At 41.2% G+C, this 24,561-nt stretch overlaps 1 protein-coding gene across 3 annotated transcripts; it reads right to left on the bottom strand.

Annotated features, from left to right (window-relative positions):
• Window positions 1-682: 682 nt before the first annotated feature.
• Window positions 683-24,561, bottom strand: LOC104938677 (gamma-aminobutyric acid receptor subunit rho-1). 3 transcript variants are annotated; one of them, XM_019278001.2, is made up of 10 exons: window positions 24,532-24,561; window positions 11,230-11,280; window positions 9,229-9,335; window positions 7,099-7,166; window positions 6,786-7,009; window positions 3,755-3,837; window positions 3,420-3,560; window positions 3,187-3,339; window positions 2,332-2,528; window positions 683-1,261 (listed from the first exon to the last, which is right to left on the bottom strand). In XM_019278001.2, exons 2-10 carry the CDS (start codon window positions 11,265-11,267, stop codon window positions 974-976), a joined length of 1,299 nt encoding a protein of 432 aa, XP_019133546.1. In that variant the 5' UTR covers window positions 11,268-11,280; window positions 24,532-24,561; the 3' UTR covers window positions 683-973. The 3 variants fall into 3 exon arrangements, with proteins under 3 accessions (XP_019133546.1, XP_027139634.1, XP_027139635.1); XM_027283833.1 differs by lacking the exon at window positions 24,532-24,561 and adding an exon at window positions 15,241-15,411; XM_027283834.1 differs by lacking the exon at window positions 24,532-24,561 and adding an exon at window positions 11,941-11,966.

Genomic DNA, 24,561 nt, shown 5'->3' with positions numbered 1-24,561 from the left:
CCTGGTCTAGAGCCAGTGTTCAGTTTGTCCATTATGGGCTACTGTAGAACACATATTTTTAAGTGTTTACACTAAAATCAAAGTTATAAATGTTATATTCAGTAAAGAGATCCCCCTAAATTGGACACACTGGACCTTTTAAAATGGCGCTTTGAAGATAAGTTGTGTGAAGAGTTGTGACAGTAGAAGAAAGCTCAGTTCCTTCTGAGAAGTTCAAACATATCAGTGAGCAGGTCAGATGATTAAACAATGACGTTTAAGATTTCTGTGTCTGTTAATGACTTAACTTTAACACAATAATTGATAGAAAAAAAACAATGTTTGGTATATCAGGAGCACAATCCAGATGTGAAGACTTGTGTAAAAACCCAATATATAGTGATAAATGTCTTCAGCAGGATGTCATCGTATTTATGTTTAATGCTTTCAAGTTTGACATTTCGCCTGTCAATTCAGCATCTGCGTCTGTTTAAAGTGACATTGTACAACTTTTATCTCATAAACTAACGTCCAATAAATAATGTTGATGATACACTGACTTCTAATCAGGTGAATGGTGTCTCTGTCAATCATACATCATATGTAACTTTGTGCTCTGGGTGCGATCACCTGTGAGAAGTACGTAACGCTTTATAGCACTAAGTCACACACCTCCAACTATTTGATTTTGGTGAAACTGGATCATATTTTATGGAGAAATGTTTTCTGGTTTTCCCTCTGATGTCCTGTTGTTCCCAGGTTCTCTGAGGTTCTGTTGAGACCCATCTGAGGTGAAGCAGATGTGTTGAGCACTGATGTACTTCATGTTCTATTTTCTTTCAGATTGAAGACACAAAAGCTTGAATCTGCAAGTGTAGTGCACATGTCTTCACTCTACTGCAACATCTGCTAACCACTTTGAAAAGTGACTTTACTGTCTGCTACAAGTGTCGAGACTTGTGTTACCCACAGGTCTGTTTGAGTCCCATCTGTGTTAGGAGTAGATAGACCAGTAGATGATGTTGAAGAGGATGTAAGATCCAGGAAAGACAACCCTGGAGTACTTATCTATGGCATGTGTGTCAATCCAGATGTTGGCATAAGCACTGGAGCCAACATGACCGGTGACCTGGTCGCTCTCCATCGCCAGCTGCACCAGCATCCTCTCTCGTTTAATGCCGTTCACTTCGGGCATGCCGTAGTTTCCTGTCGTGTTGGCATCCACCTCACTGTAGCTGGCTGACATCATGCCAGGATGGGTCATGCCACAGGTACACAGCAGCTACACAGCAAGAGATTAAAGGTCAAACTTAATGGCTTTAAAAAAGCACTACATGTCCACAACTTGTTCATCTTTTTACTTTAGAAGACTACCACGTGCCAGATTTTTTACATTTTGTTAATCTTGTTTAACAGAAAAACAGATTTGGAATAAGACAATAAATACTTGAGATTTTTAATTTTAGGAGAGCTAATAGCCAATAACACAAATATTCAATTTGACAAATGAACTTTACTGTCATTTCATTTCAAATTCTGATTTGTGTCTCAACAACTGTTTAATTTTACAAACAGTAGCAAATATTTAGCTAAAACTATGAACGAAAAGTCATGCTAGCAGCTCTGTGAGGCTGTAGTGACGCACAGCAGTGCTTTAGGCTAAATGCTAACATCAGAATGCTAACATGTTCACAACAGGCTAATGTTTACCATATTTACCACTGCAGTTGCTAACATGCTAACATTTGCTAATGAGCGCTAAACACAAACTACAGCTGTGTGTATGTCTACAGCCTTTTGTACATGGGGAGCCCACTTTACCAGTTGAGTCACAAGGGTGGCCAGGCTTTCTTATCTTATGTGTATGGTATGTATTCATAAAATTCAATCCAATTAAAAATTTGATAGTAAAAAGTCATCAACAACATTATGATCTATCTGTAATAACTGTATGACTGTCACAACAATCCAAACAATATTTGTTTTTGAGAGTTTTCTGTCTAGACCAGAGGGGATGACCAACTGTCTAAACAAACCAACCACCCAACATTACTATCCTGAGGACTGTGCCTCTGTCCTGGTCTGAAATATATAGTGCTTCTGGGGTGGCGTTTAGCTCGAGAGCAGCCGCCCCATGTACGAAGGCTCAGTCCTTGCTGTGGCAGCCCAGGGTTTGAATCAGACCTGTGGCTCTTTCCCGCATGTCATTCCCTGTCTCTCTCTCCCCACATTCCTGTCACTCTTCAGCTGTTTCTATCGAAAATAAAGCTTGAAAAGGCCAAAAAAATATCTTTAAAATATATAGTGCTTCTAAATGTGCTATGAGCATGAAGCTGGGAGACTGGTACTAACCCCGTCTCTGAGTTTCCTCTCCTTGCGTTCTTGTAAAGTGGACAGGTAGTTGACTGCAGCGTACTCTATCACCGACAGGAAGACAAAGACGAAACTGACCCACAGGTAAATGTCCACAGCTTTGATGTATGACACCCGGGGCATGGAGGCGTTGACTCCGGTAATGATGGTGGACATGGTGAGCACTGTGGTTATACCTAAAGCAGGACAAAAAGTTCAGAGCAGTGTGAACCAGTCTCATGCCTCATGTTCAAGTTGTAGTGATAAACAAGGGCCGTCCCTGCACTGTAGACTTCCAATATTACATCACAATGAAGCAGATGCATTTTTTACCTCAGTAATGTAACACATTTTTTAATTTTTCAAATTTTGAATAGAATCATTTAAAGGTCCATGTAGGATTCAGTGGCATCTAACAGCGAGGCTGCAGATTTCAGTCAACTGAATACTCCTTACCTCACCCGCCAAGTGTATAGGTCAACCTATGTTGGACCCTAAACACTACGGGCACTCTCTAGAAGCAATAATGAGTTTGTCTATTCTGGGCTACTGTCGAAACATGGTGATGCAACATACAGGACTGTATGGAAGAGGACCCGCTCATTCTAAGGTAACATTTTATATTCCATATTCTGCCAATAGATCCCCATAAATCTGACACACTGGACCTTTAACTGAATTATTATTTTTGTGTATGCATGATGATGATATGATTCAAAAGCTGTACGCCATACAACACCCTCTGCTGTCCTTATACTCTTGAATTGGATGAGGAAAAACTTCACAAATAAAGAAGTCATCGATTATCTAACTAACCATTGCATTAATTAGATAACCATGACCAGGCACTCTCACCCAATGGCACTCTGGCAGGGACGGCCCTGCGGTCGATCCAGAAGGACACCCAAGACAACATGACCATCAGAGTGGCAGGGAAGTAGGTCTGCAGCAGGAAGAAGAAGATGTGACGGCGCAGAGTGAAGTTGATGTACAGACGGTTGTACCAGCCTGCAGAGGAGATGAAGTCAGATGTTGTATAGTTAGTGTAGGCCTGAATCATGAGACAGCTCTGTGCTTTCTGCCAGTACCTGTGCTGCTGTAGAAGGCCAGCCTTGTGGTGGTGTGGAACTCCTGTATGAGGAACTGGGAGAGAGAAATTCTCTCGTCTGTGTTTAATGACCTGTTCCCTTCCTTCCAGTACAGCATCAGGTCATCATCTGTATACGCATCTGAAGAGACAAGAGCTTAAACTAAGTCATTTGTGGCACTCATTCTATTATAATTAATATGATAATCACCAGTGAAAACTCTAACATCCTCCACAACTAGCGACTGAATGGCACTGCGTCTGCAGCTACGACAGTACTACTCTACAGAAGTCAGAGGAATTATCAGAATGCAGTTAGTTGAAAGAGAAACTTACAGCTCTCTATCTCCAACGAGCACGTCTGAGTGTCGAGAGGAAAGCGGCTCAGGTCCATGCTACACATGGCCGTGACTGTCACCCTGCAATAAAACAATGAAATAGGAAATAATTATTTTGATTATACTCTTGGAATATGCACAGTTAAGTCTTATTTATTTAATTTTTATCTCAGTCAGGTCATGTGTGTGTGTGTGTGTGTGTGTGTGCCTGTGTGTCCACAGCTAATCTTGCACACTACTGGACCAGTCAGTCTAATATTTTCATGCTGAAGGAACTGTTCACTGAATCCATGCTTACATGCTATGTGGACCCCAACAAGCTTTTTCTTCAGCTACCTAAAAGACCCAGTGCAGCTTACAGCTCTGAGTTTACACTTGTAGAACCTGGAGTTACAGTACTAAACTAACATACTTTGTACAGGCTTGGCCCTGTAAGGCTTTTGCCAGTGCGATAACAGTGAAAACAGAAGGGTGGTTTCTGTACCAGGATGAAATAAATGGGAAATAGTGGCTGCCTGGAATGTGCAAACCAGTTTTAAAGGCTACAGTTTGATTTGGAAAATAGCTGGCAGCAAGCTAGCTGTAAAATATGTGACTTAAACCTGCTGAGTTAACAGACCAAGCAATGAAAAGAGCCTCAGATGGTTGACATTGTCAGCTATGGCGTTCTGGAACTGGATCCTGTGCAGTTTTCATGATGGATCACAGGAAGTTAAATGTTTTTTATGGAAGGTTAAGCAGAGACAGTGGCTCACGGAGGATGTGAGACTCATTCATAACACTAGCTAAGATGTTTGTAGTGTTGATCTGGTGATAAACAACTTTTCATATCAACCCATGGCATGTCTGACCTTCAGCAGAGAATGACCCCTCCATTCACTGCGAGATTTGTCTTCCAGCAGATGATAAATGAAAATACCTAATCCAGCTCAAGGATGAGAGAAGGCCACACATGGTCTGCAGACAAGGTCTACAAACTGTCATCCTCGCCTGCCAATCTGCCTTAGTCTGGAAAATCTCCAACCAGCAGCAAACCTCACACAGATTAACCCAGGTCATGTGATGTTCTATTTACCATCAAGTACTCTTCCCTCATGCATACATTCACCAGGCACCAGAGTCCACATCAAGATCAGGTTCATCTCTCATTGAGTTCCAAGCAGTTTGACTTTATGTTTCATGTTGTATGTCAGTAACGCATCTATCAGTCGCACATTCAGACATTTCAGCATGTTGGCGAATGCACATTTGTAGATGCTGATGTCATCATTTGTCAGGAAGTCAGTACTATGCTCGAGTGGTCACAACATGAGGCAGATGGCCAGCTGTTAATCTCCACCAGGCTCTGTAATGTGGATTACAAAATCAACTATCTTGGCACGGAGCCTCCTATCACTTGCCAAAAATACGATGTCTTGCCCAGCAGTATTAGCAGTCATAATTGGCAGAGCATTATCCCCTTAAATACACAACTTGTACTGTGCCAGCTGGTGCCACTTTGTCTGGCTGGCAAACGGTAATTACATCCCTGAACACCCACATTATAAACTGCCCTAGTGATTATTAACATGTTCTGTTTATATGCAGTTCTAATGAAAACTGTGGAATATATTAAAATGCACATTGTGAATCCACAGTTTCAGTAAACTATGACAGGTGACAGTGCACACCAGGACCCTGAACCAACTAAAGGAATTAAGACATGACTTGATTTATTACCTTTGTTTTTCCTTCTGTCAAAATGTCTTCTGTAAAAAAAAGTCCTCTTAATGAAGACCAAATCAGATCCTGAAGATATATTTGGACTGGAGGCCAAGTGATTCTGCAGTGGCCAGTGATTTTAATCTCATGTGGAGCACAGACTGTGATTTTTCACACCAGGAATAATTACAGCCCCCTGTCACCTGAACTGGCTGGTCCAGTAATTTAAGTCCAGTTGTGATAAACACTTTCCATTTTAAAGGTATAGCTGCACACTATGACATCTGAGAAAAGGATTTTAGTAACCAGATCACTGATCAGTCAACAAAAGTCAGCTTTACCAGACTGAGCCCATGAATGTCCACATGTTCCACCCAAGCAGCTGGGAAATTAAGCCAAAAACGGCAGTTCCTCACATGGCCACTTGAGGCTGGCTACAAAACATTTCAGTCTCCGTAAGTCCCCATGTTCCCCATGTCCAACTTCACAGCAGAAATAAACATGTTTACAGCCTGGTACAAAAAACAGTTTTGGTCTCTATAGCTAATTTCCCCGTTCATGACAACTGTACTGAGGGTGAATTTATATACAACTCACCTGTTCAGATTATATTAAGGCTTAAAGTTATGCAGAATTATGAGTGTGGCCGCTTTGATTGACAGGTAGGTGCTATTACAGATGTCATGTTTAAGTACTGAGCTGTGATTCAGCCTGATTCAGCTCTGCTGATGATCCACGTATTTGCTATTTGTTAGATTGGTGATAGGACAACAATCAACTATCTTTCTCCATGATGACTGACCCCACTTATTTGTCTATTTGAGATTTGAGTGTATTCTTCTGTTCAGCATATTTGTGCACAGATACAGTGAACATAAGATTTAGTATGGGTCTCTGTACAGGCACAATGACATCAAATCTGGAAAACTCACTGTGACACTGACTACCATTATGCACATATTAGGAGTTGGAGGTATCAAGAACAGCGGGTGGAGATAATTCTCCAGTTGGGTACCATTAAAACCACTGCAGAAGTAGAGGACGTTATGAGTAGATAGAATTAAAGGAACACCAGGCAAACCTGAAACTGTTAAAAAAAAAACATTCTGATGGAAATATGTGTAAGGAATTAAATTTAAACTGAAAAATAGTTATCATGAAGTAATTTGATTCATTTAAAGTGGTTAGATTAAAACAGGTTTTCACCAAGAAATAGTTCCAGTAGTAAGAGTTCCATGTCACTCTTTAAAAACAAATGATAAACTTTTCCTCTATACACTTCCTGACTGAACTTTCTCATGTTGGGCTCTGCTGACAGCAGGGTTTACCTCAGGCTGTAGAGGACTTTACCATCCGGGTACACTCGCAGCATGACGTTGTCAGTGGTGGTGTCATGGGTGAAAGACTTCTTCGAGTGGACGAAAAACATGTCAGGTACCCAGATTTTCTTCACCAGGCGGCTATCGAAGGTCATGCTGTGGTTGTTGTTGCTTCTGAACGACAGACGTTCATCTTTCCAGTAGTGCCTCAGGTACAGGGTGATAGTAAAGTCCTTAAACAAGGGAATTCATGTTTGTTACAGTGCTATCTCAACTCACAATATACATGATTGATCTTATGTATAGTTGGGTCAACACATACCATATCCACCTCTGAAATAGCATCCAAACTTTCAACCTGAACGTCCACTCCAACTGGGACTGCAGGCCCTAGAGAAGAATATACAGTAGCACAACAACATATGAACATGCAGTTTAGTTTTGCACTCAGTGGCCACTGTAACATGTAGCTACATTTTTCTAGTTCTATGTATGACCCAACCTGCAACTTGCTGTGAAGTGAACCCAATGCGAAAGTGCCAAAAACTGCAGTTTCTCAAACATCCACTTGAGGCTGGCTCCAGAAGTGAGTCAGTCTCCATAAGTCCCCATGTTAAAATGTCTAACTTCACAACAGAAATAAACATGTTTACAGCCTGGTACAAAAAACAGTTTTGGTCTCTGTAGCTAATTTCCCCGTTCATGACAACTGTACTGAGGGTGAATTTATATACAACTCACCTGTTCAGATTATATTATGCAGAGCATAGCAGCTTTGGGAACTGAGCTGAAAATGTTCGTTTAGCATGTTTAGGCAGCAGTCTTGATTACAATTATTACAATCTTCTGCTGTCCAGTTTTGGTGAGTCCACTCAGTTTTGTGTTAGAATGACTGGAGATACTTACTTTTCCCAAATGTGTATCATAATTACATTTCAGATTGAAGTTTTTGTGCTTTAAATAACTTCCACATTCACGCAGATTACCTTCATGTGTCGGAGGTGACTTCCAGTGCGTCAAATATGTTTGTTTCAGTGTCAGTGTACAGTAAATGTGTTCAGGTGACTGAGAGTGTAAGTGTCCTAGTGGTAGGGTTTTGTCCATTGTCGTGTGTCATTGTATTGAGGTTGAAATAGCAACCAAATTTTCAACCTAAACGTCCGCTCCAACTGGCCATAGAGAAGAATACAGTAGCACAACAATGTATGAACCTGTACTTTACAGTCGTGTTGACATGACTGTTATCTTCAAATACAGCTAATACAGATGTACAGATGTAGACCAGGTGTCTCCTCTGGAACATTATGTGCAGTTTTTTTTTTTTTTTTTTTTTTTTTTTTTTTTTTTTTTTTTTTTTTTTTTTTTGGTTGTGACTCCTCTTTATGCCGATCCGTTTCCTTCAAACAATGACTTCTGCTCTCTTTCATCCAAATCCCCATAAATGCAGTTTGGTGCAGATAAAAAAAAAAAAAAAAATGGCACAGAGCCAGCTGAGTGACTGCTGTAATCCTGAGCAGTGCTGCCCCCTAGTGGTTGCAGCAAGATCCCTCAGTGCAGCACCACAGAGATACATGCAGTAATTGCACAAAACCACTTGAGCAGACTATCAAAGTGTTTCTGACCACCTCATGAATACACACAGTCCAACATTCATGTACATTTTAGCATAGCTTCAGTCTATAAACTCCTGAATATTTGGGTTTATTTGCTGTTTTGATGTTCGATTTTCTTTGTGGGGGGTTGGTTAGAGCAGCATTACTCAATGATTTTACACTTCTATGAAGATGCAAACATAAGACATGTAAATGTCTCTGCAGATCTACGACAAGAAAGGTGTTATCAGTTATTTAATCAAATTGCCAAATCTCAACTGCATGCTGTGTCAACATGCATGATGAACAAGATCGAACAAGCCGAGTTTAAAAAAGAACAGCCATGCAAATGCCTCAGAACACCCTCACTTGTTTACTTAGATGCAAAAAGATGTATGGATATGATTTTTGAGGGCTGTTTGAAGTACTTTGTGCACCTTAAACCTGTTAAAATTTTCTAATGTAAATAAAAGAAACAAAGACAATAAAGACTAACTAAAGTCTGCCATTGAAGGAGAAAGGGTTTTCAAGAGCCCTCACACAGATTCAAGCTTAATGTGGCAGATTAGGATGGCAGTTATTGTAACCTAAAGCCACAGACCGTGGCTGCCTGGTAATTATTCATCAACATAGCTCAGACATAATCTACCCTGTTATGGCATCTTTTCAATCCAGAGCTGGGCACTCCACCTCCCACACTGAAGATGCCGTATAGACTGGATGATGTTTAGTGTAAACTCTGAAAGAACACTTGATGTGGCTAATGACTCGTCTGGACACTGAATTAAAACACCAGTCTTCTGGCTGCCTGCATGACGACTGACTGACACAGTTTAGTTGAGAAAGATTAACTTTCTTACCTCCAAATCCTGGCCTCATTGTGAAGTCATGCTCGTTTATCCTCAGCAGATGCTCTGTCTTTGTACCCCAGGCTTTAGTTATGTCTGGACTCCTCTTGAGTATGGGACTGAGTTTTGGGAAACAACAATTGAAGAGTTTATTTCAGAACCAATACATGTGAAGTTTATGGTCTCTAAAAAGCATGAAAAGAAAAAAAATCTGCAGTTTTATTATTATCCTGACATTATCCACTTAGATGAGGTTACATTCCTGAGAACCTAGTTTGTTCTATCAATGTTTACTGAATGAAACCTTTTATGCCATTTCTCTCAATCGATCCAATATTTGCCAAATTTTTTACTTTATTCCCAGGACAGACCAACTGAATACAAGGACCCATGAAAACTTCATGTTTCTGAGGTGCTATGTTATGAGAATGCTCCTTAAACTTCCATTATGGTGTAGTGCCAGCCAAATTTTATAAATGTAAGTGTGCCAACCTCTCTCCAACTGCTCTGCATTATTACAATATGTTATGTACAGATACATGTGCTGGATTAATTATTGTGGCATTGACCAATCCTGAGCTGACCTCAGTCAGCTTTTCATCCAGACTGTGAAACCACTGGAGCTCGAGTCTGTATGTCGATACACTCAGTTGATTTCTGTCTTTCAGTCTTTTCAGATGCATATGTGTTGCTATGTATTTACTGTTTTTTGTGTGTATTATGTTTCTTTTATCTACTGTGTTATGGTCCTTTTATCTTTGAATGTGTGAAATAAAGTTATGGTTCGTTGTGATGCACAAAATAAATCAATAGAAACAATATGTCTATAATTAGGGGACCTCCGGAATCTAACAGGGTGTCAGGTGCATAGGACATCATTTTCTGGAACCAGAATCATATTTCCACTTGAAAAAGGTTTGAACTAAAGGTCATTACATGACATGAAGACATAACTAAGTCAAGCACTGAATTAAAAGTTTACATTGCTATATGTCTGATAAATGCACTCAGTGGCCACTGTAACATGTAGCTACATTTTTATAGTTCTATGTATGACCCAACCTGCAACTTCTCTCGCTGGGAAGTGAACCCAATGCAAAAGTGCCAAAAACTGCAGTTCCTCAAACATCCACTTGAGGCTGGCTCCAGAAGTGAGTCAGTCTCCACAAGTCCCTATGTTAAAACGTCCAACTTCACAGCAGAAATAAACATGTTTACAGCCTGGTACAAGAAACAGTTTTGGTCTCTATAACTAATTTCCCCGTTCATGACAACTGTACTGAGGGCGAGTTTATATACAACTCACCTGTTGAAATGATATTATGCAGAATTAAGAGCATGGCAGCTTTGGGAACTGAGCTGAAATGTCCGTTTAGCTTGTTTAGGCAGCAGTCTTGATTACAATTATTACAATCTTCTGCTGTCCAGTTTTGGTGAGTCCACTCAGTTTTGTGTTAGAATGCATTTAACATTTAGCTTGAAGCAGTGCTGTGCCTAAAAACAGCCACACAGAGCTGCTAGAATGACTGGAGATACTTACTTTTAAGTTCATTTCCCAAATATGTGTCATAATTACATTTCAGATTTAAGTTTTTGTGCTCTGAATAACTTCCACATTCACGCAGATTACCTTCATGTGTCAGAGGTGACTTCCAGTGCGTCAAATATGTTTGTTTCAGTGTCAGTGTACAGTAAATGTGTTCAGGTGACTGAGAGTGTAAGTGTCCTAGTGGTAGGGTTTTGTCCATTGTCGCATGTCATTGTATTGAGGTTATGTAGAATAAGTGAATAATCTTTTCCTCATTCTTAAGGATGAGAATGGATTATAGTATGAGCTTAGTAAGATACACAGAAGCAGCCCATCCTCCTCACTACATACCGCTAACAATGGTATGATTAAAATGTTGACCATGGACCTCTAAGTCCAGCGAGGCTCCTTTAATCTCCACTATAGGATTCTCCTGCTTCAGTTATCATTCTAATTGAACCAAAAACCATTTTACACACACATACCTGCCAATCTTGCGACTGGATCCTTTTGTCGGAGGCATCTCTCTTTTCGACCTGAAAGGGGAAAAACTTTAAGTGATGTTACTCAAACATTATAACAAGATTAAACAACACTGAAGATAAGTTGGACATGTTGGAAAATAGAAAAACAAACATATTCTAATGAATAAAGATTGAAACTTTGGAGTCCGATGTGATAACTTCCTGTGCACAACAGTATGCTGTGCACAGGAAGTTATCAGCAACTGAAATCACCCTCTGACCTCCACTGACCATTGTAAAGCACCCAAAATTGCAATCAAATGTAGTTTTGGCTGCCTGAGACTGTTGTGACTGTCTCTTGTCATTGCAGTGAGTCTAACTGACAGATGTTGGAGATTTCTGGAGCCATATTACTGGGAAAGGTTAACTCGTTTGAACGAGAAGGTTAGTCCTCTATCTTCTATCTTCTTCTATCTAGCCAGTGCTTTTACCTTAACTCATCAGCCTGGATGCAGTTGAACTGAGAAGTGATTAAACATGTGAGGGAGGATAGACCACAGAGAGGTCAAAGAGCTGATGAGCTGGCAGCGCACCGCCTGCTTTGCTGGCCTTTGAACCTATAAATGAGTTGACTTGAGGATACTGACTGCTTTAACATATGTATGATGTTAACATGTTCAGTGAATGTTCAGTATAGAACATACTAAGAACCCAAGACGTTTGGCTAGTTACCAAGAAGTGTAGAAGAAATCCACTGCACAGATTCATCAGGTGTAGTATTTCATACACCACAAAGGGCATCTAGATGTCCTGTTGCAATACTGTCCTGTTCAGAAGAACAGCATCAGTCATTTACTCAAACAATCCAAGTCTTTCTGCAATGGACCTCATGTGACTGTACAAATCAACACAGTTGTCCCTCTAAAGCAAATGAGTCATTTTAATAAATTATGATATAATGCATATTATGGAATGTTCTATCCTTAGGTTACACATGCTCATGCATGGGCCTTGATGTCATAGACAGTTACAGCACTAAATCATATCAGAGAAGACTCTCTCTCTTTGGAATGCGACGCTGCTGTTTGGATTGCTGAAGGAGTGCAGGTGCCAGCCTCTCTTAGAGTTGCCTGGTGACCAGGGACGAAGAAACTGAATGTTGGCCTCCTGGACATAATAGATATAGAGACTGTTGACGTTCCATTAACATGAACAGACAAGAGTGTCTCCAGACGAGAATGTGCTGAAGGTGAACACTAACATGGGTAAAAACATTCTCTTTGACTAATTATGGGCATATAGTATTTGTGGCATCATCTGTATAGGTTTAAAGTCTGACCACTAGGATGAGTTAGGCAGGATAAAGACCAACTTATATGCATACCTTATTATATGTGTGAATGTCTCTTTCTCTTTGATCAAGGGTCAATAAATATCACAGCATAAGATATCAGAGACTCCTGAACACTTTCTTCCCTCCTGACCTGGTGCCATTGATTTCCAGCAAAACACTGGAAGGATTCATGACTTTGTCAACTGTGGTAGTTAGTAACAAGTGTTAGTTATTTTACCCATGACCACAGTCTTAACTACATAGTTTTAGTTGACTTTACTATAAACTAAAAAGTCTTGGAAGGCATTGGTATTGTCCCGATCATAGACACATATTTTGTCTTTTATTTTGGCATTTTTCAGTCATAAAATCTGTTGTTTTTATCAGACAAATGTATAGAGACTTTCAGTGAATAATACAAAAAGGTTTGAGAAACACACCCAGTGTGTTCAGACATAAAAGCACAGCTTGAAGCCTGGGAAATAAACTCTTGTGTGATCTGAGTCCAGCTGGATGAGGGTATGTTTTGTTGATAACAAACTCAGTATTTCATTTGAAGAGGAATTATCTGTTTAAGAGGTTCTGTAAGAGGTTCAGTTTCATTAGATAAGCTCATAACACACATTCAAATCATGTATTGATGCTAATGACAACATGCAATTTATGATGAATCTGGTGCAAATCGTCATCAGACTCTGTGTACACCAGAGGAGCTTTTCTGTGGCAGAACATAGCTCACTGTATACGGAATAAGTGTAAAGGCTTTAGGTTGAGTCACTGTTGTCATTATTCAGTGACAGGAGACAGTAACACAATTCATTATATCCTGGATCCTTTAGTCATTTTCTCACAGCAGAACTTGCATCAGCACATGAAACTTTCCATGAAGTAAGATGTGGCTTTAGTTTCTGGAGGCAAGTGAAGTACATGTCTAGTTATAAGCTCTAATATCAGCTAAGCTAAACTTCTCAAGTTCAAAATTGTAGGTTTGAACAGATGCAGCGCAGACAGACAGACAGTATAACACGTTTTACACCTGTGCTTTACTAAAAATGATATTTAATTGCTGGCCTTCATTCTGCCCGGCTGACCTTTCCCAAAGCCACAATAGCAATAATTCAGAAAGCACATTAACACGCTTAGATTACAGGTTACGTAATCAGAGTAAGTGATTTTCTAAACATGCACATGTCACATTTTGCTGCTGTCAGCTAAAAACAGAGCATTAATTATCAGGCATGTAGGACAGCTCTGTCCTGAATCCACATCAGCCCGGCTAAGAAAAGACACCAACTTACAGTAAGCAAGACTGGGTGTACTGCTGTCAGTGCTCTTGTACTGGAAGTTGTTGGGTTATGTGGCACACTGTGATCTAAACAACAGCAGTCATTCATCTTTTATATTCACTTATGTTTTATAATAATTATAACTGGAATATACAAGAGGAAGTTCAGCACCAACTACTCTGAAACATTAACCCTTCATCCAACAACACCAGAGGCTGACCCTGCCATAACCCCTGCTGACTGATGCCCGACCTCCCTCTCCATCTCTATACATATGTACCATATCTGACAACATTATGTCTTATGTATGTAAATATGACATATGAAATAATTCAGCTAACTTGTAGCTTAACCAAACTAAGCTGGGTGATACGCAGACTGGATCATTTTTGCACTTTCAAATTCTTTTGGGGAAAACGTTTGATATATTTTGGCTTTATTTGCAGATATATGACCAGACATGACTTGCAGAAAGAAGCTTTAGGACCAGGTGGCTGTGACTCAGGTTGTCTAATAAGGATCGCTAGTTTGATTACTTACTTCCCAGTTAAAGTGCTCTGGACAAGATACTGAACACCAAATAGCACACTCACACACTGTGACGTCTTTGTGTAAGTGAGTGTATGGGTGAGTTCATCGTGAGCACTTTTGACAGGAAGTGCTGTATCACTCCTGATGAGCTGTTGGCACCTTACATGGCAGTAGAAGAGTGTAGTAGTAAAGCTTTGAGTTGTTAAAACATTTCATAAATAGTCCATTCTACTATAAATTATTTGCTTTCTTACACTTATTATATCACTGAGCTCCATGCTGAGATAAAAGGCAAATCTGAGATCTGAAACAAACATAGATCATTTCAGAAAAACTGAATTTGTCTTAACTCAATGTTCACTCTAGCTTTCAACCATATTTCACCATCTTCATCATCACATAGATTGAATAGATTTACAGAAAACAAATGGCAATTTGCATTGTGTGATTGATTAACAGTGATAAGCATATATAGCATATAAGTCAACCAAGTATGAGTTGAAGCAGCAGATTTAAAATGTTAATGTTATGACAACTCAATCAGTTGAGGAAGACCATGATCGAAAGTTCCTGAACAAGTCTGTAAGTGGATTACAGCTGAGATTGTTTAGCCAGCTGCTGTTTCTCTGTCAGCTCATTGAAGAACCTTCTCGAATGAAGATGTATTTTCTTGGTTCCAAAGCACTGTGTTTTTATTGAAGTGTTTAACCATGGTTACAACCGTAATGGAGGAAATGTTGCTTGTTTAAATAAAAGTATGACATTTAAGATCTCACAGTATAAAAAGTTACATGGTTGCTTTCAGCTTTACGCGTGTTTACGCACGGCGCATTACACCATGTGAGCCTAGCGTCTCCTACATTTCCATCATAATGAACTGACCTGACGTGTCTGTATGACTGCAGTATTTGACCTTTCGGACGCGGCTGCCCGGACACAACGACCATCCAAAGCAGAAAGATGAGCAGCACCACATCCGGATGCATGGTGTCCGGCGTCCCAGCGCCTCTCCAAAAGTCTCAAAACTTCAGTCTGCTGCCACAACTTTCCCCGCACAGGACGCGCATTCCATTCCGCACACGCTTCCCGCTCAAACATAGTGAGAATCTATACATGGATTTCACGGTATTTAATCTCACAGAGGAGTGGGGGAAGCAATTTCGCATAAACCTACAAATCCTCCACGTCAGATGGCACGGATTTGCTCTCCGTGCGCTTTGGTGGAACGCTGAGCGACTTTTATTCCCGCGTCTTTCACCTCCACATGCACAGGTAGAAGCTGACAGCTGTGCAGGTCATCAGAATGAAGCATCTGATGTGCAGACTCTCTTATATCATGCGATAAATGATGAATTATCAGAATTAGATGAGGTGAACAAAGGAAAACATTTGGCATTATTTGATCCGTTTGTATTCATTCAGGTGCATCAGGATGGTGGATCATTGTGATGGCCATGAATAATCTGCAAAGAAGACTAAAAATAGATTCGAAATGCACATTACCAATTATCATTAATAGCCCGTCCATATACACTATAAACATTAACTGCTGAGTGCAGGCCTGAATGAATGAAACATTTAGAGTTTTCTTTGCACTATGAACATATAGAATGTTAAAATCAAGCATGTGACAACGCATAATGTGACACAAAAAATATAAACATCATGAAAACCATCATTTTGGAAATTGATAAAAACATCAGGTACATGTTCATAAGTGCCACATTCAGACCATGTGATCAGAGCTGGTTAATCAGCTGGATGCTGTGAGACAAACATGTGATGTCCTGTTTAATCTGTATCCTGAGTACATTATGTCTTCACGCTGAAGGTAAAAGAAGGATATTCAGACCACAGAGGGTTCAGTGGGTCTGCTATGATCTTCTGAGTTAGATTTACAGTGTACTTGTTTGACATGTAAGTTATAATGCACATTCTCACACAGTTTAACTACCAAACAAACAAACAAACTCTGTTTTCATTAGTGTAAAATCACCTGCAAATAAGAATCTTTATCTTTTTGTTTTTTTCCACAGAGTCTGTCATATTGAACCATTTCTACAGTAACCCAGAACGGACAAATATAACAGCTTGAAAAAGTTTGCAGCCACAGTAGTCTGATGAGGAGATGACGAAATGAGGGGGGTTGTAATCATCAACTTTACCACAAGATGCTCACCACTAAATCCTACACACTGGACCTTTAAATTTGGTCCTGCTGATAGTGTCAACATTACGTGTTCCTGTGGAATCACCAGGCCAGGAAAAGTGTCAAAAATATCGAATCAAATAAATAAATTAGACAAAAATTATTTATATGAAAAGTTTATATGAAAGTTTCAAAGTCAAAGAGATATTACATGGAGATTATGTTCGGATTATGACTAAGTCTTATTAGTTAATATGAAATGTATAATAAATAAAACATGTGAAACAGAATGTTCATTACATTATGGTCCACATCAGCTAAATAGAACCGCTGGCTTTTAAAGGTGCACTTCCACTTGCATTTAAAAGACAAAATTGGTGCAGCAGAGTTAGCTATCCTGACTCTAAGTCCCTATGAGTCAAACTCTAAGACTGTGGAGCCTACATTTCCCACAATGCAATACTATAGCATCTCTCTCTATTAGAATACCTCTAAACACAGTCAACACATCCAGTTTGCAACAGACTTTCTATAAATGTGTAGTCTAAATCAGAGATGATGAGTTAGTTCTCAGGCTTCTAATAAAATGAGTGAAGTTCTCCTCTAACATAACAGCCAGTGTTTATTATCCGTGCTCCATATTCATTCTTGATTTGTTGTCAGATATGCTGTTTATAGGATTAACCAAAGAGAACCAAAGCTTTATTTAACTTTACTGCATGAGATTACGTTTGATCCTCTGTGATTATGTTTGCTATTGTCATTAAATCACAACATGGTAACAGTAAGTGCAGACAGTCTGTCCAATGGGGGCTCAGAGGGGAGCTTCTGTCCGAGGTAACAGAGCGAGGCCTGGATCTGTTTCTAGGAGCTGTAAAGGTGGAAGACTACAGCCGTCGCTCCTCTAACACAAAGGTTTAAGTAGTTTAGGACAGACTAACAACAACAGTGGGGTTAAAGATTCAGGATGCCCAGTACCAAGGCCAAATCTTTACCTCGACAGTCTGGGTTAGATGCCAACCTTTGCTGCATGTTGTCCACTAAACAATATTAATGTATACAATATGTTGTAAAATGAAAAGCAGTGCAGGAATTGCACAACTGTTGGCCTTGTTGATAAGGCTAGTAGCAGATGGAAAGAAACTGTTTCTGTGCTGTGAGGTTTTGGTCCTGATGGATCGCAGGCTCCTACCAGAGGGGAGTGACTCAAAGAGTCTCTGTCAGCCACAATCCTTCCTGCACGCCTCAGAGTCCTGGAGGCGTGCAGGTCCTGGAGAGATGGCAGATTGCAGCTAATCACCTTCTCTGCTGACCGAATGACACGCTGCAGTCTGCCCTTGATCTTGCCCCCCCGAGGCGAACATTTTCTCGTGCGCCCTAACAGCCGCCCGTGCGCCCCTGGATGCGCCGTGCGCCCCGGGATGCGTGCGCCCCCCTCTGCCTTGTCAACAAGCCGCTCCGAGCGGTATCGAAAATTACAGAGGTTTTTTGCTTTTTCGGGCGTTCGTGCGCCCCCCACGGAGAATGCGCCCTGGGCGGCCGCCCACATTGCCCATAGCTAGGACCGGCCCTGGCAGTGGCAGTAGCGTGCTAGGTAGTGATGGAGGAGGTGAGCATGGACTCAATGATGGAGGTGTAGGAACTGCCCACTTCAGGTCCTGGGAGATGATGGTTCACTGTTTGTGCTAATTGAATGTTGTCCTGATGTTCTGACGTGTTTAGAATGCCTGACAGCGTTAAGTTACTAAGTCCCAGGACCAGCTGACTGAGAGGACTTTCATCCTCTTGGGTGTTTATGAAGTGAGTGGGGCTCAGTTGTTTTTAGTTTTTCTAAATGGTGATGTTCACAGGGAGGAGCTGAGTGTGTGGTGCATTGTGAAAAATGCTGGTTGAGTTTTAACTGGATCCTCTCCCCAGTTCCAAAATCTACACTGTGTGAGACTGTACTCTACTCACTGCCATGAAAATACAAAATCATTTTAGATATTCAGCCATGTGAAGCGGAGTAGCTTCGCAGTGGAGATTAAAACTCTCGGAGAACTTGAATCACTTTAGCCTCTTGGCGTATTTATTTAGGCGGGAGATATGCGGCCATTGCTGCCGTTCCGTTCATCACAACATCGTTACAGTGCCGGGAAAAAGCGCTCTTCTTCTACAACAGAATTAGTGCGGGAAGCGTCACGTCCAGGACGCACCACAAACAATACTGCCCTCTGCAGGACACAATGAGCAAGGGCGCACATAATGTTATTACACTTAACACCCCCACTCGAACTTAGCTTATTGTGGTACAGCTCAATAGTAGAAAATAAACAAAAATATTCTCCCTCTTGGCCTTCAGTACAAAAGTAAACAAAAATACATTTGCATATTCTTCTTGCACTTTAAGTGCCAAACAAATATTGTGCAAACTTCTGGAGTTTTAACTTTGTGGCTGGTTTTGTCATTAAATCTGCAACCATGTTATCAGTAGGACAATACTCCAGACAGATCCTCCCACTTTTCACAGCTTCACGGATGAAATGATACTTTATATCGATATGTTTACACCTTTGTCGGTTCACTGGGTTCCTAGCTAATGCAATAGCCCCTTGGTTATCATCAAAAACCTTGGTTTGAGCATATTGATATGTATCAATACATTTGAGAAGTTGTTGCAAATACATACACTCCTGTATGGCTGTGGCTAAGGCCATATATTCTGCCTCACATGTAGATAGTGCTACTGTCGGTTGTTTTCTGCTCTTCCATGATATGAGAGAGCTTTTCTGACTAAGACTGACACAGTAGCCTGTGATGCTGCGTCGGTCTGTAACCTCTGCTGCCCAGTCAGCATCACTATGGACTATTAGGCCTAGTGCGTCTGTGTCATCCCTTTTAAAACACAATCCACGGTTTGTTGTACCCTTTAGGTACCTGAACACATGCTTTACAGTGTTCCAGTGCTCTTCACTTGGTTCCGAGAAATGCTGGGAAAGTTTGCTGACCACGAAACTTAAGTCTGGTCGGGTACACGTGGCTAAATAAATCAAACTTCCCACTGCCTCTCTATACAGCCTTGTATCCTCCCATTTCTTAGCATTGTCGGTATATTCAAACTTAGACTCGCATGGGGTTTCTCTGGGCTTACAATCTTGCATCCCAAATCTAGAGAGGATTTTGTTGATATATCTCTCTTGTGTCATTGTGACTTGACCATCTGACTGTTTAAAATCTATCCCCAGAAAATTGTTCAGTTTCCCCAGGTCTTTCATTTTAAATCTTTCAGTAAGCATCATTTTGACACTTTTCACAACCTCTTCAGTGTTAGCAGCAACAATCAGATCATCCACCCATACTATCAGAATCACTTTTTCGTTTTCTCTCTCTCTTATGTACAGACAGTTATCAGCCGGATTTTGTTTGAAACCATTTTCAGTGAGATATACATGTAACATAGTATTCCAGTTCCTACCTGACTGCTTAAGACCGTACAGTGACTTCTGTAATTTGCATACTAACTTTTCCCCTGATTTTGACTCTATCTCGTAACCTTCAGGCTGTTCCAAATAGACCTCACAGTCTATGGGTGCGTGTAGATATGCAGTTTCCACATCCATTTGATGTAAAATTAAACCTTCCTGCACTGCTTTTTGCATGACAATTCGAACAGTGGTCATGTCAGCTGTAGGTGAAAAGGTTTCTTCATAGTCAATACCCTGTTTTTGGCTGTAGCCTTTTGCGACAAATCTGGCCTTATATCTGTCAGACCCATCAGTATCACTTTTGAGGGTATACACCCACCTACCCCCCACTGCCTTTTTGTCTGGTGGCAACTGTGTGATTTTAAATGTGTTGTTCTTCTCAAGTGAATGGATTTCATCATCCATTGCCTTTATCCATTGCTGTGAGTTGGGAGACCTTATAGCATCCTGGTAATTTTGTGGCATGTCACAGACAGCTCTATAACAATAATCCACACATGTTACTAGTTTGTCTACTTTGTCTTCAGTTTCATAGTCCTGTAAATGCACTGGTTTTCTTCTAGTTCTAGTTGGATTCTTCCTAGTTACACACTCAGTGCTCAGCTGTTCACCTTCAACCATAGAAATATCATCTTGACCACTTTGACTTGATGCGTTTCCCATTTTGTCATCATCATTTTTCACAGTGTCAAGTGTCTTGGGGTATAACTCCCTGTCATGACATTCAATGTAGGATCCATGTGTCTGTGTTTCTTTTTCATTTCCTGACTTATTTGTGTTTGTGAATTTCACCAGCCTGTGTTTTTGGACCTTTTCTGTGTCCGCATAATACACAAGATAAGCTGGGCTATTCTTATCGTACCCAATGAAAAGACCCTGCACACATCTGGGATCCAACTTCCCTTTCTCTTGTGTGTTGTAGGCAAAACACATAGACCCAAATTTTTGAAGTTTTGACATGTTTGGTTTCTTGCCTGTTAACATTTCATACGGTGTTTTGTTTGTGCGTTTACTGTAACACCGGTTCCTTACATAGGCCGCTGTCTGTACAGCATAATTCCACAACTTGTCTGGTAATTTGCTGTCTAACAGCATACATCTCCCCATCTCATAGAGCGTTCGCCACCCCCTCTCAGCCGTGCCGTTTTGGTGAGGCGAATAAGGTGCGGATGTCTCGTGCCTGATTCCGTTTTTGACTAACAGTGCTTTGAATTCCCTGTTGGTGTACTCTTTTCCATTGTCTGACCTTAGACATTTAATTTTCCCATAAGGTGCTGAATCTGCCAAGAACCTCTCTGTGGCACGGGTTGCATCACTTTTGGATTTCAGGAAGTACACTGTTATAGCACCTGAGTAGTCGTCAGTAAAAGACATAGCATATTTGTGACCCTCTATGCTTGGGGTTCTCATAGGACCAGCTAGATCAGTGTGAACTAGTTGTAAAGGCTCTGTAGCCTTACTGTCTGGCTCTCTATTCCTTGTCTGTGCAAATTTCCCTTTTGTACAAATTTCACACAGCTGAACTGGCCTGGCTGCACTGCCTCTTATTTCCATGCCCCTTACCACCTTTAGTAATTTTTGAATATCCTCGTAATTGCAATGCCCAAGGATTTCATGCCAAGTCTGCATGTCGTGGCACACATTACATTTATCAACATTGACCTCTTTCTCAACAGTTGGCAGGTAAAACAGATTACCACTTTCATGGAAATCAAACCTGTGGTCACTCTTGGTGATCATGTGGCTGTCCCCTTTTTTGAAAGTGATTGTAGCTCCACGATTTGTCCCTCTCGCCACTGAAAAGATATCGTGTGGATAGGTCGGCATATACAGTGCATCTTTCAGCTGGGCTCTGTGCTGATGTCCATCGGTGTCTAGTAGGTAGATCAGCGCTGTTCCTCTGCGTAGAGCTGTCCCGCTGTACTTTGTCCCATCTGCCAGCTCGATTGAATGGGTATTGGGTTGAAATGAGCTGTCAAAGCTCTCGAACCTGGTGATGTCAGTCACAATGTGTGATGTCGCTCCGGCGTCCACCATGATCCCCTTTTTCTTTACTTTGGCTGGTGGCCTCTCATCGCTGGCATGCTTGGTCATAAAACATTGATCTTCGTCGTTAATGTCCTCTTCTTTTTCTTCAGCAACTTTCCCAGCTCCGTCTGTTTTCCCCTTTTTCCTGCATAGGGACTCAGCGTGAGTACTGCTCTTGCAGTAATTGCACCACACTTTTTGGTTGCACTTGCTTCTGATGTGTCCTTTTTGTCCACACTTGTAACACGTCAGAGTGGCATCCTCATCCTTTTTGTGTGTTTTGGTGCCTTGTCTGCTTTGCTTTGAGCTAGTCTTCATCACACTGTCAGCAGAACCAGTCGCTCTCATTTTTTCAGACTCTTCATAGACTCTCAGTCTTCTCTTAAAGTCTGTGAATGTCACATTATCCTCATTCTGTGTGACATGGACAGCTAAAGGTCTGAATGAGTCTGGTAGTCCATTCAAAACAGTGGCTACAAGCAGCCCATCACTCATATCCTCTCCTGCATCACGAAGAGCTGAAATAATATTCTCAGACCTTATAATGTAATCAGTCACAGTTTCATCTTCGGCCATTTGGATGGTGGTCAGGGATGTGTACAGGTTGAGAATTCTAGGCTTGCTCTTTCCAGAGTAGTGCTCCCTCAATATTTTGAGAGCTTTCCTTCCATCTTCTGCAGCTTCATGTCTAATCAAAGACAGGCTCTTATCATCGAGTGCATTCACTAATTGAGCATAGCAGTCTGCGTTCTTCTCTGGGTCTGCAGCTAATGCAGCGTCACCCGTGGGCACTCGCAGAATAGTATCTTTTAGCTTTAATATGTGTAAACGACTGAGGAATCTCGTTTCCCACAGATCATACCTTTCTTCTTTTCCGTCAAATATAATCTGCTGGGGCGTTCCCACTGCGGCCATTTTAACTCTTTTCAAAGTTCAACTTATCTCCAGAACTCGGGTTGTGCGGCTTGTAGAATCTCTGTGTCCTCACGCGGGAGACTCTCGGCGCCGTCTTCACTTAAACCCAGCTAGTAGCTTCTGGCTAACAGTTCAGGTCTTCTGTTACCTCGCTCGTTGCTCTAGCCTTGCGTTCCTGGGCCCATAACCTGTGAAGCGGAGTAGCTTCGCAGTGGAGATTAAAACTCTCGGAGAACTTGAATCACTTTAGCCTCTTGGCGTATTTATTTAGGCGGGAGATATGCGGCCATTGCTGCCGTTCCGTTTATCACAACATCGTTACAGTGCCGGGAAAAAGCGCTCTTCTTCTACAACAGAATTAGTGCGGGAAGCGTCACGTCCAGGACGCACCACAAACAATACTGCCCTCTGCAGGACACAATGAGCAAGGGCGCACATAATGTTATTACACTTAACAAGCCACATTTGAATAATAATAATCCTAAATAATAAAAGGTGTTTCACTTTTATTACTGACATTTATTTTCAATGCAGCAAAACCTTCTGACTGGCTCTGTTGTATCAACCTGCTCCAAATCTACAAGTACCACTGGACTGATTTATATAGTTTGTTATCTACAGTATAATTTATATGTGTATCTATATACTGGATACTGTATTAATTATTATTGAGTGTGCGTGTAAGGCGCACACTATATGTTATTCACCGCGCTTATTGAGTGTGCCTGAAAGAGCACACTCTTTAAAACCTCTCGGGCTTATTCTCGTCTTTATTGAGTGTGCGTGTAAGGTGCCCACTATATGTTATCCACCGCACTTATTAAGTGTGCCTGAAAGAGCACACTCTTTAAAACCTCTCGGGCTTATTGAGTGTGCGTGTAAGGCGCACACTATATGTTATCCACCACGCTTATTATTCTTATGCTCGTTTTTTTGGCTCGCTACTCCTCCCAGAGTTTTTGTCGCACATACACAAAGTACGAGTACAAGTATCACACCACACATACCACACCCTTATAGACTCCCATGTTAAAAAGGTGGGAAATTTTCTGGAGGAAAGCAGAAGTAACGTTTCTCTCTCTTGCTCCTAAGGGCACATTTCTTCATTTATCGACACAAAACGACTATGTAGATGTTCAGGAAGGGCACAGGATGCTTCAGGTTAAGCTGGTTCAATGATTGGAAATACGGTTTGGTCAGAGATCCTTCCTCTTCGACGGGAGGTCTCAGCATTTTCTCTCAGTCTCAGGATTTCTAACTGACATTTTAACAGGTGCAGATCAGCTGCTGCTGATTAGGTCCTGGTTGCTTGGCAACCTCAAGCCTGCTTGAAGGAGGAGAGGGGGGAGGGGCCGAGCGGCGGCCATCTTAGCAGTTTGGGCACTTACTGTAATTGGAACTTGTCTGTCTAAAATGACACACAGAGATAGCAGAGCAGCTAGCGCGTTAGCGCTATAACAGTGGTTCTTAACCTTGTTGGAGGTACCGAACCCCACCAGTTTCAGATGCTCATTCACCGAACCCTTCTTTTTACTGATGCACAAAATGAACCATGCATTAACATCACCTTGTTCAAATAACAAAACCAACACAGTGCATGAACTCACAACAACTTACCTCAGTGTGACTTCTGCTGTTGCCTTTGAG

This window comes from Larimichthys crocea, chromosome XI (genome assembly GCF_000972845.2).
Source record: "Larimichthys crocea isolate SSNF chromosome XI, L_crocea_2.0, whole genome shotgun sequence".
NCBI lineage: Eukaryota > Metazoa > Chordata > Actinopteri > Sciaenidae > Larimichthys > Larimichthys crocea.
Note: the sequence above shows the minus strand (reverse complement) of the source record. Positions and strands in the feature narration are given on the sequence as shown.

Coding starts and splice junctions, on each gene's coding strand:
- LOC104938677 (XM_027283833.1), bottom strand. CDS start 15,344: ATGCATCCGGATGTGGTGCTGCTCATCTTTCTGCTTTGGATGGTCGTT. Junction 3,340..3,419: donor GGCCTTCTACAGCAGCACAG/GTACTGGCAGAA, acceptor TCTCCTCTGCAG/GCTGGTACAACCGTCTGTAC. Junction 2,529..3,186: donor CCCTGCCAGAGTGCCATTGG/GTGAGAGTGCCT, acceptor GTCCTGCTTTAG/GTATAACCACAGTGCTCACC.